The 18,043-nt window shown below is 37.2% G+C and overlaps 1 protein-coding gene and 1 long non-coding RNA gene across 2 annotated transcripts; one reads left to right on the forward strand and one right to left on the reverse strand.

Moving 5' to 3' along the window:
* The first annotated feature begins 9,174 nt into the window (after positions 1-9,174).
* On the forward strand, positions 9,175-13,529 carry LOC110918619 (trans-resveratrol di-O-methyltransferase). The gene is made up of 3 exons (XM_022162908.2): positions 9,175-10,052; positions 10,199-11,653; positions 11,961-13,529. Exons 1-2 carry the CDS (start codon positions 9,276-9,278, stop codon positions 10,499-10,501), a joined length of 1,080 nt encoding a protein of 359 aa, XP_022018600.1. The 5' UTR covers positions 9,175-9,275; the 3' UTR covers positions 10,502-11,653; positions 11,961-13,529.
* LOC118487999 lies at positions 11,001-14,186 on the reverse strand. Its single transcript, XR_004883168.1, has 2 exons — positions 14,000-14,186; positions 11,001-11,512 (listed from the first exon to the last, which is right to left on the reverse strand). It is a non-coding gene; the product is annotated as an uncharacterized LOC118487999 (long non-coding RNA).
* Positions 14,187-18,043: the final 3,857 nt, after the last annotated feature.

Genomic DNA, 18,043 nt, shown 5'->3' on the forward strand with positions numbered 1-18,043 from the left:
TTACCGGGAAGGAAACCGTCGCCGGGCTCCACTGCCGTCAAAACCCACCACCACAGTCACCGTCAAAACCCACCACCACCATCGCCAGAGAAGGAGGGGGTCGCCGGAGAAGGAGGTGGGTCGCCGGTGTGCTCCTAACGTCTGTTTAAGAAAGTCGTTCCTTCCAAATATAGAAGTCAAAATAATCGAAATTAAGTGCTCCTGCAACTAAATTTTTGTATACAAATCTTGTTGTTTTTTATTCTTTGGTGCTATGGAAACCGTGTTTTTCATTGAGAAAATAAAGATTTAGTTGGAATATAATGAAACCACCAGTTCGGGTAACTTCCACTTGATGTATAAGTTATAACTTAAGGAAACCTTTTCAAGTTACTTGGGCATTTATACAAACAGGTTGTGTGAACAGTGAATATCAAGGTTGCCCTTTGTGTTGATCAAAAGAGACGGTGGGTGTGTTGAAGAAATGAGAAGAGAGAAAGATGAAATGAAATAAAAATGAGGAGAGAGACAATCTCTGTTTGCATTAAATATGGAGAGAGAAAGGGGGATTTGACATTTGGGATAAAAGACCAAAATACCCTTTTAGTTGGCATAATCTGATTGGTTGAGAGTGGTTCTCGCGGTTCTTACAACTGGAGGTGGTTTCTATTTTAGCGGCTCCCTATACATACATACATATATATATATAATATAATAAAATGATTTTTTTAAATATGACCGTTGCTCAACGGTCAACCCATTGAAATCATCATAATGTTAGTGGGTTCCGGAGCTGGCCATCGTTACCCGCCCAACCTACCCATGGGGGTGGCGACGGTGTGTTGGCTCGGGTTCATACCCGTGAGCCCTCACTTATACTTTTGCTTATTCTAAAATTATAAGGATATATATGGTTAGGTTCATCAGTGGACATACCCCTTGTTTGTGAACACTAGTGAACTAATCCTAGCCCTTGATTATCAATACACAAGTGTAAATTAATTGCCAAGATTTGATTATGAAAATACATTAGTGTAATTTACGATTGGATGATGTAAATCAATGGTTAGGATTTGTTCACTCAGTTCACAATTATGCTAGTGTTCACTCTAGACCTCACCCTATATATATATATATATATATATATATATATATATATACATACAAGTGAAGTATAGGAAGAAAATTCACTTGAGTTAAAAATTAATCACCCATTTTTTCAATCCTAAAAACCTCAAAAGTAAATAAAAATGTTAAAAATATAAGATTTATTGTTTCTTATACTTGAAATCAAAAACAAAATATGAAAAATTTTCAGTTTCATATAGCCTACACATATGTAGGCTATGCATATTCCACCCCCATTTTTTAAACATTAATAATTTTATTATTCGATATTATTTTTTCATAAAAACTTCACCATATTTTTATCTTTAATTTAAGTATCTCCAAAATCCATTCCTTGGATATGATTTTAATCATCATGGATTTTCTTTTAGCTATGACTGTCACACATGTGGCACTTACATCTCTTGATGTGTCACCTTACCTGAAGAAACAATGACCTTCATGGTAGTATCCAACGAGGACCTCAACACTTGGCAATCCGAACAGCTTAACTGCAAAACTGAACACCGTTAGGACTCGTTACAGGAATGGGGTTATTCCTATAACCACCCTCCGGCGTGAGAATAAGTCTCGGTTGTGGGAGTAAAGAAATATGTGTATGGAAGAAAGTTGTGCGAGAGTAAGAAGATCCATACCTTAGATGTTTACCTCTATTTATAGTTTACCATTAGGGTTTCCCTTAACTTAGGATGGGCTCCGATAAGTTAGGGATTTGCATAATCTTCCCAAAAAGTTGGAGATTTGGTTGCGTGACCTATCCATGCAAGATGGAATATTCTAGAACGAATGTCTATGACTATTTATTTATAATAAAATAATAGGTAATGACCGGGTTGGGTTAGCCGATTCGGGTCATACCTCGTCATGTCCCCCAGTCCGAAGTTATGAAATAAAATTCATGGGATCGGACTAAAAGAAGGAAAAGTCATAATACCCTGTTTAAGGCAAAGTTTATCGATTGAAGTGCCGTTATGTGTTGTGAGAAAAGGGCGGCGATGGGATAGGATGTGACAGTTAAGTCATCATTGGGATGACAACTGTATTTACCCTGCTCTGACGCGTATTTCCGTCCGTTCGGCTTTTTGAATTTGAAAAGTTACCTATTTATATAAATAGTACCCCAGTTAGTAAGATTCGAATTCCATTTCCATTTCCTCACAACTCTTTCTTTCACCTCCCTATTTCAAACAAATGGCCTCTAAGACCGGTGAATCTTCTTCCTCTGCCTCAGCTAGTTCTGATGTCCTGTTCTGCAAATGGGGAGTTGTGTCTTACAACAATCTTGTGCAAGATTATGGGATCAGGGCTGAGTGGAATCCTGTGTTACCATCAAGGACGGATACAACATTTCCGTTGAAAGAGGGTAAAATCACGTTGTTTAGTGAGTTCTTCAAATTTTGCAATTTCCGACTGCTTATTACCAAGTTTTACAAATAGGTTCTTGATCATTACCATATCCACATTTCCCAACTTCATCCACTAGGATTAGTGAAGCTTCGTCAGTTCGAATTTGCTTGTGCAGCCCTAGGGCACATTCCGGAGCTTATTGTGTTTAGGGCTTTCTTTGTTCTTGTGTGGAAATCCCCCTTTTTCACCTTTGACCGGAGAGATACCGATGTGTCTTGTCTGAGGGATATTCCTGCCAGTTCCAAGGACAAAGATTGGAAGAAAAAAAATTTCTATATCGATGTCTGTGTGATTCCTGGCGAGATGCACTGGAGAGATATGGGACCAAAAGACAAGGTTAAGGACGATGGTCCTTCTGAAGATGCTTACGCCCTGTATACGAGGTTTTGTGGCCGCCCTTTCGAGTGCACAGTAATCCCAGAAGGGGCGCTGGTAATGGCGGGATGAGTCTGCTGTGGCGCGACATCAAGCAGTATCCTTCCTTCCGAAGAGATGATGAAGGTATGCATATTTCTTGCTAGACTTGTATGCTACCATTTTGAAAATAATATGTATGCATGTTTCAGGGGAATGGAGCTTGTTTGACTTTATTGACCCTCCGCGGCATCTTGTGTTGAGGGCCGCGGACCGCGTGCTCGACGAACAAGAGCCAGATGTGTTCAGAGTTCACCTTGAGCAGTTTTTGTTACCCACTTTGTCGGCGGATCCCGCCGCTTACGTATCCCCCCCTTTCCCCCAGCGGGGGTGGTAGCATTGCCGCCCTGGAGAAGAGACCAACCCGGATTAAGGTTACTGGGAGGAAATACATGGTAGCTGGCTCGGCCACGTCTTCCGCTGGTAGGGCGTCGTTCACCAAGGGTGATACCTCTACTACTACTGAGATGACAAGCCCTACCCATGTGTCGAAGAAACGAAAAAACGTTTGTTGCTCCTACTCTAACCGCGTTCGAGGCTGTGCAAGCCGCCTATGCCCTGCCGCTTGGTATGCACTCTTTATCTTCAAATGTTATAATTAATTATGAGCTTTGTGTAACTGAAGCTTGTCTTCGATACAGGTACTACTGGCGGGGCTCAAGCTGAAAATGTGATACCTACCCCTTGTCATCTGCGGCAATAGTGTTTCCCCTTGCTGCAGCAGCAGCCTTCCAGAGCTTATACCTCAGGCCAGTGTTACCGCTGCCGTTAGTTGTGCCATGCCGCCGCCTACACTCACCGCTGCTGTGACTGTAACAGCTAGTCCAGTTTCAACGCCACTGACCTCCAGTGTCGCTCCTTCCTCTTTGTTTGATTCGCCGTTGAGTATATTTTCCGTTATCGAGAAAGACATGCCTGCCGTATCCCTTGCTCACGAGGCGACTAGTGCTGGAGATCATGCTGCTGGCGATACAAGGGGGTCCAGCAGTGGCATTGCTGATGATGGGGCCCGCCTGGGTGATGATCTGTACTTACCTACCATTAACTAGGATCCCAACACTCGCGATAAACGCTACCAGCCCTAGTGGAAAATTGTAGAGTCTTCTAGGTTGATCTTTCCCCAAGTGGTTCAGCATTGGGTTGAGCGGGCTTACCCCCCGGCCGAAGCGGCGTATGTTGAAGGTCTGAACAACGAGAATTTGATGAACTCCGCGATTGTGGATTCTTTTAGTCAGCCCCGGAGGCTTACAGAGATCCGGCGCAGGTGGATGCATGATAACAATGAGTTCCACCAAGCGCGGGCCATTATTGAAGAACTTAAAGATGAGAAGTACCGCCTGGAGAGTCAGCTCCAAGCCGCTGGGTTAAGGGAGAGCCGGTTTTTGTCAGAGAAAAACAAAGCTGAAGACGACTTGAAGAGGGTGACTGCCCAGCTTGCTGAGGAGCGGTTCATATGGGCTCGCGATATAGCGGAGAAGGACCGGGTCCTTGCTCACGCTAAAAGCGTGCAGGAGGAGTTGGAGCGTAAAGCTATTACTGAGGCCCAGAAGGTGAGATCTAAAATATCTGCGTAAGTGGAAAAATTCCGAATTGACACTGACTTTGTGTCTCAGGTGCAGGAGCGCTATCAGGCTTTGACCGTTGAGGTGGAAGCTTCAAATGCTAAAGCCCGGGTGAAACAAACGGAATTGGAGGAACGGGAGGGGCATGTTAGGGAACTTCAGCAACGTTGTGATTCCCTTCTTTTTGAAAGAAATGCACTTACCCAATCCTCCGCCGCGCGCCTGAAGGAGGTGGAAAGTGCCTTGGAGCAAGCAAACGCTGAAGTGGATAGCTTAACCAGTCAACTGGCTGCTTTGCGGGGTGATAGGAACTGGTTAATAACAAACGGATTAGTAGGGGCGTTCGAATATCTTTGCCAATCGGCGCCTTTTACAGCGCTAATAGATCGCGTCTCTGCTGCCGCGTATCAGTCTGGTCACCATGATGGTGTTTACAAAGGATACTTTGACTGTCAGCAGTCGGAAAAGATTGCTTCTGATTTTCATACGACAAGGGGTAAATTTCAAGGTGACATGGCTGATGCATTGGAGGCGGCGTACAACGAGCCATTGCCTGGGTATGCCAACCTGATGAATAAGGTGAATGAAGAGGGCATCGAGTCCCTGCGTTTAATGTTGGACCCCGCGGAGGAGTCAGAGGAGGAATAAGTAATTTGTTTTGTTTAACATGTATGCTACAACACTTGTAATGATACTGTTTGACTTGGTTTTTGTGAAAGCATCTGAATGGTTTGTCAGACATTTAATGCTAATGTCATGATGAGCAGCGCCGCCGTTCTTCTGAAATGTGGCGACGTGACGTGTAATGATTATTTTCCATTAATGTTGCTATCGTCATCTCTGTCAAAACTGTTTGCCCCAATATAAATTGGGTTTCTTTTTCCTAATTTGGTAACTTGAAAAAAATGAGTCCGAAAAGTTATAGACAGAGGCTTTCTGACATTTTCCGGCGCTTAGATGCCACCGACGGTCTGGTTTAACTGCAAATTCCGGTAACGAGGTCGATGCTCCGGAAGAGAGGGTCGCCTTCCCCTACTATCCCATCTCGGGCGAACCGGGCGTGTAAGAGCATCATTTATGAGGACCCTTTGCCAGCTGACACGAATGTGACATCACTATCAGCTGACACCTTGACGGAGGTCATCTCGGTTGATCATGTTCGTCGTTGCCATTTGGTGTATGAACGTCGCCGTGGTGGTTGTTCTGTTAGGAATCCCGTTGGTGACCCGGGGATGGTAGCTCCACCGGTGATTAGGGGACCAACCGATGACTTGGCTGTTGATCCCTGTGTATTGGGCTGTAATAGTAAGGTGTTGCATACCCCTGCAGAGGTGATGGCAACCCGTTCCCAGAAGTAGGTATTAGAACATTTTCTTTTTTGTTTCCCATATGTTGGTTTTTAACAACAGGGACAAGTACTTGGTTTGCAGCGGTTATCGTATCTATTACCAAGATACCCGCTTTCAGCGCTGTATGTGTTGACCCTATGACTTATATGGATGAAAATATTTCTTGTTTAAGGGTACTTTTGTTGTTTACCGTTATGTGCAGTTAAAATGCGATGGTAAATTTTATTGTATGTTTATGTAATGAGAGAAAACAAAAGGAAATAACTTTTATTAAGCTCAAAACTTAGATGAAAAGAAGCGACATCACTGTGGATGGATTACACTTGTTTGTTAGGAAAAGAAAAGTCTAGTGTTGCTGTTAGGAGCAAGACATTACAGATAACATTTTTTCAATTGAGCTATATTCCAGCTACGGGGTACAACGGTACCATCTAGCCTGGACAAGCGGTAGGCCCCTTTTCCCAGATCTTCTTGAATGACATAGGGGCCCTCCCAGTTGGGTCCCAGTTTGCCTGAGGGTTCCGCCCTACTGGCTTCATTGTCGTGCATGACGTAGTCGCCTTCTTTGAAAGTATGTTGTGCCACGCGTTTGTTGTAATACTTTTCCAATGTCCTTCTTGTATCCAACGAGGACTTCAACACTAGTCGCCTTCTTGAAAGTCTTGTTGTTGCTACTTATCTGGTCCCACGGATGGCACCAATGAAGAAACACTGACCTTCACGGTAGTATCCAACGAGGACTTCAACACTTGGCGATCCGAACAGCTTAACTGCAAAACAGAACACTGTTAGGACTCGTTACAGGAATGGGGTTATTCCTATAACCACCCTCCGGCATGAGAATAAGTTTCGGTTGTGGGAGTAAAGAAATATGTGTATGGAAGAAAGTTGTGCGAGAGTAAGAAGATCCATACCTTAGATGTTTACCTCTATTTATAGTTTACCATTAGGGTTTCCCTTAACTTAGGATGGGCTCCGATAAGTTAGGGATTTGCATAATCTTCCCAAAAAGTTGGAGATTTGATTGCGTGACCTATCCATGCAAGATGGAATATTCTAGAACGAATGTCTATGATTATTTATTTATAATAAAATAATAGGTAATGACCGGGTCGGGTTAGCCGATTCGGGTCATACCTCGTCATTACCTTTCATGAGACCATCTTCTCTTTACCTTCCCCTACCAACACCCTTACACCATCCACTATTGTCATACCCCCTCCCCCTTCTCCATCGTACCTTGACCCAGTCGGATTTGTGCACTTCATATTCGCTCCACCTAACTCGACCAAGTTTTCTTCCACCACACCTTAGCGTAGTGATAAGTAAGGTATTATATATTTGGGGAGGATTAGGTCACAAATACGGGATAAGAAACCAACAATAACATTGAGATTAAGGTTTGATATATAGCAATAGCACTACATATAATCTGACTTAATTAACTTGGATACAGATTCTTTTAAAACTAGTAAGTGATGGATGAAGGGTTATTGGATTTTATCACCCTTAACTATTGGCTATTTGCCACTGCTACCCCCAACTATCACTTTGACGTCCGTCACCCCCAACTTAACACTTAGTGTGTTCTATCACCACGTCGTTAACTGATCACTAACTTTTAATCTTGGTACTATACTTTTGGGGGTGTCATAGGGATCTTAGGAAGGTTTTAGGAATCTTAGGACACCCCAAAAGTATAGTAACAAGATCAAAAGTTAGTGATTAGTTAACGGTATGGCGACAGAACACACTAAGTGTTAAGTTGGGGTTGACGGATGTCAAAGTGATAGTTGAGAGTGGCAGCGGTCAATAGCTAATAGTTGAAGGTGATAAAATCCAATAAGCCATGGATGAATGATGGGAGATTGCAATTGTATAGCTCATTTTGTAACACATGAAACTAACGAAGTTAGACTACACGAAGTGATCATTAACAATATTTTATTTCAATACAACATGACTCCAACTTTATTTCTAAAAGAAGAGTGTGATTTTATATAATATTTATTTCAACATAACATGACTTCAACTTTATTTCAAATTTATTTCTAAAAGAAGAGTGTGATTTTATACAATATTTATTTCAATATAACACGACTCCAACTTTATTTCTAAAAGAACAAATTTCTCGAACTAAAAGACTATCAAATTTAATCCGGTATCGACTTTTGACGTTTTATGTACCAAGCTAGTGCTGGTTTTTACCTTCATATACCGATAACGAACGGATATTTTCGATACAAGTACCGGTTGATACCAAATTTATTAAACTTAAAAAGTAAAGAAAATAACAATTATTATAATATTAAAATAATAAAACTATAAAAAAATCTGTATATAATATTCTATTATATGATAATATATTTGTATTATAATATATTAAAAATACGGGGGGGGGGGGATATTGCACGGTCCTCCCAACCGCCGGAGTGATCTCACTCCAGAAGCCGCTACCCGACCAAGGTAGCTCCGCGGTGACTTCCCCATGCCGAGTTCTTGCCCTGGGCGACATATGCCACTCCCAAGACTCGAACCCAGTACCTCTGGGAAGAGGTGGGTGTCGGTGGCCAACTGGGCTACCCCAGTTGGTTAATATATTAAAAATACTGTTCATTCATTTGTGTTTTTTAATATATATAATAATATATTTGTATGATAATATATTAAAAATATTGTTCATTCATTTTTGTTTTTAATATATAGATATTCATTTGTGTTTTTAATATATATAATAATATATTTGTATTATAATATATTAAAAATACTGTTCATTCATTTGTATTTTTAATATATAGATAATAGTGTGGTTTTATATAATATTTATTTATAGAAGAAGAGTGTGATTTAAAAAAATAATAATAAAACATGACCCAACTTTATTTCTAAAAGAAGAGTGTGATTTTAATATAGCATAATTCCAACTCCCAATTGGGAAAAGAAATCTTATAAAAAATTAGAATATTTATTTTTTAAAAAGTGGGTGTTTTTAATATAGTACAAGTCCAAATAGAAAAACAAACCATTAAAAAAAGAAATGACAACCAAGAACGCATGTGATTAAAATACAATACAACTTAAATGGAAAAACAAATCTCTTAAAAGGAAATGGCAATCAATTGTAAACTACTGGTTTAGCAAAATATAAGATTTTCGTCTGATAATATATATAATATTTAATTGTACTAAATTTATTTAAACAATATTAAAAGCTAAATTGGTTGATGACGAAAAAGAAATATGACCACGTTTTTAGGTAGAGATGTTTCTAAATATAGAAATTTGTCTATATTTTTAATACAAAAATGATATGTTACAGATTATCAAGTCTATCTCAAGCATATCTCTTCATACTTTCTTCTATATATTGACAAGGCCTGTACGCTCACTACATGTCAAATTGTCTATGAGATATACATAGATCATAAGAAAAGAGATGGCGTTGCAAAATTCTGAGCTATCTAGAGATCAGTTGCTTCATTCTCAAGCTCACATATGGAATCATCTATTCGGCTTTATACACTCCATGTCACTTAAATGTGCAATTCAGCTTGAAATACCTGATATCATCGATCGCCATGGTTCACCAATGTTGCTTTCCGAGTTAGTCGAAGCCCTCGGCATAAACCAGGAGAGAACTCCATTTGTCTATCGGCTTATGCGCATCCTTGTTCACTCTGGTTTCTTTGTTAAACAAAGTGTGTCATGCAATGATGAGGAGGGAGAAGGCTATTTGCTAGCTCCTCCTTCTCGGTTGCTTCTTAAGGATGAGCCATTAAGCGTTAGGCCCTTTTTGCTACTCGTGTTGGATCCAATCATAGTAGACCCATGGCAACACATGAGCACGTGGTTCCAAAATGATGATGTCACCCCCTTTCACACAACCCATGGGATGATGTTTTGGGATCTGGCAGGCCAAGAGCCGAAGCTTAATCAGTTATTCAATGAAGCGATGTCTAGTAGTTCAAGGCTTGATACAAGTATTATTCTCAAACATTGTGGAGGTGTTTTTGAGGGGATAGAATCCATTATCGATGTTGGCGGTGGTACTGGGACTTTAGCCGTAGCTATTGCCAAAGCATTTCCCAATATTAGGTGCATCAGCTTTGATCTTCCTCATGTAGTTAATGGTTTGGTTGGAAGTGAAAACGTGAGTTATGTTGGTGGAGACATGTTTGAAGCCATTCCTAAAGCTGGTGCAGTTTTGCTCAAGGTATTCTTAATATTTCACCTTTTTTTCTACTTTCATGTAATCGTTAGTTCCTTTTTGACAAATAATCTCAACCTTTTGAACAAAACTTTTGACGATCATTTATTGTGTACAATAACTTTTTATATTTATTTATGAAAAAAAAAAAGAGTATCTTACACGATTGGGGTGATGAAGAATGCATAAAGATACTAAAGCGATGCAAAGAAGCGATTCCAAGCAAAGACAATGGAGGAAAGTTAATCATCATAGACATGGTCGTGAAGGTCAGCAAAGAAGAGAATGAATTACTTAAGACTCAACTGTTGTTTGATATGCTTATGATGAGTTTAGTGACCGGGAGAGAGAGGAGCGAAAAAGATTGGGCAAAGCTTTTCCTTGACACAGGCTACACAGATTACAAAATAACACCGATATTTGGGTTTACATATGTTATCGAAGTTTATCCCTAAGTAAGTTTAATTTCTTCTTCGCATGTTCTTGATAATCTGTGGTTCCTTATCAACTTCGTTGTTCTTCATCGTGCTTAGTAGTATTAAATTGTCGACAATAATTGAGGGTATGTGATTTATGCTTGTGCACAAGGCCTCAAAATTTTAAATAAATATGAAAGAGCTTGGTGGCCGGTTTAGAGTTTCTTGTCAATGTCATTTGGTAATGAATTTTCTTTCCAAACATTTAGATAGCTTTATTTCTTGATTTAATGACAAATTTCCAAACGGTATGATAATTGACAATGTTAGGCTACACGGTATGGGGTCGGCCCCGGCCCGTCGCGGGTCGGTGACGGTCCAAACACCGTGCCGCCCCCATCCGTCCCCGTCCTCTCCGTCCCATTCTAGCCGTTTGCGACGTACCGAGATGGTGGGCCCCCTTGTGATTATGACCGCTAAAAATAAAAAAAATAAAAAAAGAAAATTTTTAAAATTTGAATAATTACAAACGGCTATATTAATAAAATATATAAATATTACTTCCATTTTCACTATCAAACACCAAATTAACCTCAACAATTCACCTCTTTCTCATATAATTTTTACACTCCTTCCACTATTCTCTCAACCTTCTTCCACATAATTTTCATGGATCCGTTCAACAACCCGGAGAACCCGAACACTTCGAACAACCCGAATACTCCCAACAATCCGACCAAACCAAATGTTTTTTCGGTTCCGGGATATTATCCAACGCTAGAACCGAACCAATTCTCCCAATATTCATCGAACGCGTTTGCTTCATTCCAACAATCGCCAAACCAATTCACTCAAATCTCCCAAAATCAAGCTCTTCAACAAATGATGATGCGGGGTGCTTGGAACTTCCCACCCGTTCAACCTCAACCGATCCCCACACATCCCGTTCAACGTCAACCGATCCCCACACCCCCCCCGTTCAACCTCAACCGATCTCGACCCAATCCGAACCCGAAGACGATGTGGAGATTGTGCCTGAAACCCAACCGCCTAAAGGGAAAGGAAAACGAAACAAAGGCAAACAAGTAGTGGGTGATCAAACGTCGAAACCGAAGGCGATTAAGTGGACCCCAATCGAAGAAGAAGCCTTAGCCAAGGCTTTCATTGGCACTTCCGACAACCCGGTAAAAGGTTCGTACTTTTTTAAAGTTTACATCTTTTTAAAGTTTACATCTTTTTAAAGTTTACATTTTTTAAAGTTTAAATTTTTAAAGTTTAAATTTTTAAAATTTTATTTTTTTTCCTTAACAGTGGGTTTATATTTTAGTTTTAAAGTTTATTTTTTGTTTAAGTTTATTAGTTTTTAAGTTTAGTTTTTTATTAGGCTTAACAGTTTTAAATTTTTTATTTTTTTTCTTAACAGTAAGTTTTTTTTTTTATTTTGTTTGTTTTAAAGTTTGTTTTGTTTTTTTAATTTTCTTTGTTTGTTTTTTTATAGGTAATAACCAACCGGGTGACGGGTTTTGGTCCAAGGTATTGGCCAAGTTTCTCGCCATGATGGACCAAGGCCCGTATAGAGATATCGACTTGGTTTCCTCGAAGTGGCGAAAATTGAACTCGGCCATTAATCGGTTTTGCGAGGAGTATAACAAATTATATACAAGTGACCGTCGTAGCGGGTGGAACGACGAGGATGTGTTCAAAATGGCATTGGAAAAGTATAAGCAAAATAATCATGGTTCCAACTTTCCTCACGTTCGCGCGTGGATGGTTGTAAAAGACGACCCAAAATGGGCGCCCATTCCTAACGAGGTGGCGATGGCGAAACGTCAAAAAACATCGGAAACGGGTAGTTTAAGCGCCGGTGGATCGGACGCGAGGTGTCACATTAACTTAAATGATGACGCCGACTATGAGGAAGACGAGTATAACGTACGTGAACCCGAGCGTCCACCGGGCCGAGACAAAACAAAGAAGGAGCGGGCCAAGGGAAAAGAAAAGGAAAAGGTGGACCCGAACATGGTTGAGTTTATGGAACACCTAAAAGTGTACAACGACATCTCGGCCCAAAAGACGAAGACGAAGGAGCGGGCCATAGAAGAAAAAAGTCGTGCATCGGACGAAAAGTTAAAAGAGAAGGTCCGATTGTCGAATGAGAAAATCCGAATCTCCGATGAAAAAATTCGGCTTAAGGAACGGGAAATAATGATGATGAATGTCGAGGACGAACCCGAGCCGAAACGTTCGATGTTGAAAAAATTACAACACGACATCATGAGAAAACATCAAATTATTTAACTTTATGTTTATTATTAAGTCTTTTTTTTAAGTTGATGTATTTTTTTTTAATATTTATGTAATGTGGATTTAATATTAATGAAAATATTTTATTAGTATATTTGTTAAATGTTAAAAAAAAATAGAATACTAAAAAAATTAAAAAAAACATAAAAAGTGGTGGAGGACTATGACTAGGATCATCCTACCATGCCTTCTAGTTTTGGAGGATAGACCATCTTAGAGAGGAATGTAACATGGCGCCTACGTGGCGGATCATCCTCCAAAGATGGTCCATCACGATACCATGTAGTCTTATTAAAAAATCAGATAGCTTTATTTCTTGATTTAATACTTGAGGCAGTACTATATCTCACCAGTGAGCGTCGGACTCTAAATATTATTTTTCCAAGTTGGGTCATAATAAAAAAATAAGATCAAATCTAAAATACAGAAATTTGTCAATACGTATCGCATTTCCTTGGTGAGAGTGTATTTCTTTTATTGATCTTTTTCCTTGGTTAACAATAACAATAACAATAATAATAATAATAATAATAATAATAATAATAATAATAACAATAATTGTTGTTAGTGATAAGACCATGCGCAGTGGTTTGATAAATAATGCCTTCACCTTTGGGCGTTTTCTGTCATGTGACAGTCCAGTTAGCAAAGGGGTATTATTGGACGTTTTTACAAAAGGGGCGTAGTGGAATAATGTCCAATAACGTCTCATCCAATCATTACACAATTATTATTTTTTTTAAATTAAAAACTTAAAATACTTCATTAAATTAAAAAAAATTACAATACTAGAAATAAAAAAAAAACGACTAAAGTTTTAAAAAAAAAACAGAAATAAAATAAGAAATAAACTTAAAAAAAAAGATGATGATCTAAAGTCCGTATTCGGGTTCGGGTTGTTGTTGGGATGGTTGCGAGGCGCCGGGTTGGGCAAAACCGTGTGTGGCGTGTAAGGAGTAGAGCCGCTCAAGTAAGCCGCACACGATAACATGTTCGGGTCCATGTCTTGAAGGTTAAAGTTTTGTTGCGGTTGGGTGGTATTCGGGTTCCCGAGTCTTGACGGAACACCAAAAGGGGGTCGAAATGGATTCATGGTTAATAAGTTTATAAAATTTGAAAGAAGTAGAGAGAAAGTTTGATTGAGAGTGAGATTTTTTATATAAAGTTGGATGTCAAGTAAGGTTTTTATACATTTAAATGGGAATAAAAATATAAAACATTAAAGAATATTACCGTTTGTAATTGTAAACTCTCAACCCAATGCACAAAATTGGCGTGTTTTAAACCATGCTGCTCAATTTTTTTTTGATAAAAAACGCCACATAGCGCCGAGGGGGTGGGAGTCGGGCGAGATTGGGCGTGTTTGGTGAAGGATTTTGAAAAAACCATGCCCATTACAAGTGGTCTACTGATAATATATTATTACTATAATACTTTTATATTTAAACTGTTTCATGTTGCTAAAGTGATAATGTTTGTAATGTTGGTAAAATCAAGAAATTTGTGTGGTGATTGAGGAAAGGGAAGATGAGGTCGATAGTGATGTCTATAGGGCATGGCAGGGTTTTGATAAGATTTTTTTTATTTATTTTGTTTTTTAAATAAAAGGGTAATATGATCGATTCATAAAAATTTAAAATAAAAAATAGACAAGGACGAAGGTTATTATTATTATTATTATTATTATTATTATTATTATTAGTAGTAGTAGCAGCAGTAGTATTATTAGTGTTGGTGATGGTGGTGTTATTATTATTATTATTATTATTATTATTATTATTATTATTATTATTATTATTATTATTATTATTGAGCCAATAAAACTTTTGTCGTTTTTAATATATTGTACTAGGTTATAACCCCGTGTATTATAGGAGGTTGAATAAATAAATTTTATATACTAAATAATAAAGCAATACATCTTTAAAATCCCATTTATTGTACGGGTTGAATAAATATAATTTTATATATTAAATAATAAAAAGTTATATCTATAAGAACCAAATTGTACGGGTTGAATACATGTAATTTTATATATACCAAATAAAAAAGTTATATCTTTAAAACCAGTGTATTACACGGGTTGAATAAATGTAATATTGTTTACCAAATAATAAAATAATACTTCTTTAAAAAGCCTCATTTATTACAGGGGTTGAATAAATGTAATTTTATATACCAAACAATAAAAAATTACATCTTAAAAAATATGCGCATTACACGGTTTGAATAAATATAATTTTCTGTACTAAATGATAAAAAATATATATCCTTAAAAAACCTCGTGTATTGTACGAATTGAATAAATCTAATTTTATATATCAAATAATAAAAATTTATATCTTAAAAAACCTTACTTGGGTCGAATAAATGTAATTGTGTATAGTGAAAATAAAAATATTTAATGTATTAATACAAAGTTTGGTTTTCGTGATAAAATAGATTATTCTATTGTTGCAAAATTTGTTAAGGAAGTCTCAATAAATTTAACCCTTTTATTTAAAACTCCGTAAATGTATAAATGATAAAAAAATATTAGTTAATTTTAGAGTAAATTACAAGTTTTGTCCTTTATGTTTACATCAAATTGCAGGCGCTGTCCTTTAGTGCAAAAGTTGACAAGTTATGTCCTTAATGTTTCAAAATCTTGCACGTTATGTCCTTTGAGCCTAACATAGTTAAAATTTTCTTTTAAATCAAGGTATTTTTGTAATTTTAGTAAGTACATGAGGGTACTATTGTAATTTTATCTGTTTAATTAAAATATATGCTAATTAAAAAAACAAAAAATTAAAAAATATATAAACTCAAACCCCAGCTCTATCTTCATATCTCTCTTCAATATAGGCCCAAATCTGTTATCATCTTCTTGATCGGTTTCAAAAGATATGAAGAAACTGTATTATTTAAAGCTTCCATAACCTTCTTCATTTGTTAACTTATGCTTAACCTAAAACTGTAATTAACAACATCTACTGTAAACCAAATAACCAAACAAACACAAATCTACAACAAATTAACAACACCTACTCTTGTTAACTTATGCTTAACCTAAAACTGTAATTATGAGGTCAAATTTGAGTTGTTAAACAGTTTATACAAAAATTAAACAACTGATCAACAATACCTACCAAAAGCCTTAAGATGTCAAACAATCTGATCGCAAAACTGAGAGCAGTCAACACGGATATATTGAAAAGCGTTCAAACGGAAGAATCTAAAAATCGTAAGAATCTTAAGTACTTCACAACCTCACCAGACGTCATCATCATTCTTCTTCGCCGGCCGGAGTTACCAAATCTCGTCGGCGCCGCCGTTTGACTTCTAGACATCGAAGCAGGCTGTAAATTTAACCAAATCGCAACAACCATGAACTACTCCGAGAGGGTTTATAGCTGCAATCGATCTCAATAAATTCAATAAATCTACAGCTACGATTCATAGGCCCGTTAGGAGTAATTTGTTCTTGAATCTTCAGTTATGTCTTAGAGGCCAATTTGATAGTTCAAAAGAATTTCTGGAAGAAGATTGTGTTGCATATGATTATAGATCACTGTTTCTCGAAGTTCTAGATGTAGATTCTGGTGTCGATGAAAATTTTGTAAGCCCATAACCTGATTCTGTGGCAGATGAGGGATGAAGAAAACCCTAATTTGATTGACAATTGAAGAGATGATTTTGGTCTAAATTAAGGGTTGGTGTGGGATATAAATAGAGAATTAAATGACTTGAGAGGGAATGACCATTTTACCCTCATGTGCCTTGCACATGACATATTTTAACTGAGATTTCTAACCAGTTTTGGCCTAAAGGACAAAACGTGCAAGATTTTAAAAGGTAAAGAACACCGCCTATCAACTTTTGGCCTAAAGGACAGCGCCTAAAATTTGATGTAAACATAAAGGACAAAACTTATAATTTACTCTTAATTTTATTTTAAGTTTTTTAAAATTTATTTGATACCAAACTAAACAAAACGTTCAAATATAATTAATTCAAATAAATAATATTATAAATGAGGAGGAGATTAAACTAAATAATAATTATCCATACGATATTAAACTAATAATACTTAGTAGGAGGGTTATCTATAATATAAGATATTAAATTAAATAATATTTGAGATTAAACTAAATAATAATTATCCATAAGATATTAAACTAATAATATTTAGTAGAAGGGTTATCTATAATATAAGATATTAAATTAAATAATATATCGTAGGAGGGTTATCTATAATTAATTAGAAGAGATTAGATTAAAATAATAATTATCTATAAAAGATGGTCTAATATGATGACAAGTGTCCCTAAAATGGTTTCTTTTAATATATAGTAAGATAAGATTACATTACTTCGTTTTTTCATCTAGCAAACTAGAGAAAGTAATAATAATTTATTCTATTCACATATGGGTAATCAAAAATCACATTTGCATTGTTTAGTAAATTAAAAATTAAAACATTTTTTTAAATTACTCGACGCTTTTTGTGTTTTTTTTGCTCAAAACGCGTGCGTGTCTGTGTATACTGGTCGAAAACCTGCGTGTTGTGACGGAGTTGACAAACATTGTGCTTGTTTTCCATTTGTTTATCAATTGTTTCAATTTTTTTAGGTTCTGGTTTACTTAAAAGAATTAGTAACTATAGGTATTTTTTGTAGAAACAAATACAAGCCGAGTTATTTTTTTTTTCAAAGTTTGTACCAAATTTTAACATTTTCTATTCTACAAGGAGGTGGGTGTTTTTACATGATAATGTGACATTATAGTCATACGATTTTTATCGATTCTTTTAAGCCTAACTAGTGACATTTTCCTCGCGGTCCGTGACGGAATTCAGTCGTAATTTGTTCGGTCCGTTACGATACCAACACTCGCTATAGTAATCAAAAGAGAAAACCTTACATCAATCGAAAAATAATAAAAATGAATATGATGTTGTTTAGTTGATATTGGTTCTATGTTTTGTGTTTTTATTTTTGTCAACATTGACTAAACAACATGTGTATTAGTACCAGTATTTATTTTTATTGTTTTGGCTTTGGATAAACTGACATCGTATCGCTACCGTACGGTGTTAAACCGAACAACACCGGTACCAGTATGTTTCATGTTTGAAAATGAATATCGCATCACTACCGCAGTGAACTGGAACGAAACCACACGAACAACATTTGTTCGGTACCGATATTTGTTTATACGGTGTTTTCTTTAAATAAACTGACGCTGTATCACTATCCTACCTAGGGCTGTTCATGAGCCGAGCCGAGCTAGGGT

Source organism: Helianthus annuus, chromosome 16 (assembly GCF_002127325.2).
Source record: "Helianthus annuus cultivar XRQ/B chromosome 16, HanXRQr2.0-SUNRISE, whole genome shotgun sequence".
NCBI lineage: Eukaryota > Viridiplantae > Streptophyta > Magnoliopsida > Asterales > Asteraceae > Helianthus > Helianthus annuus.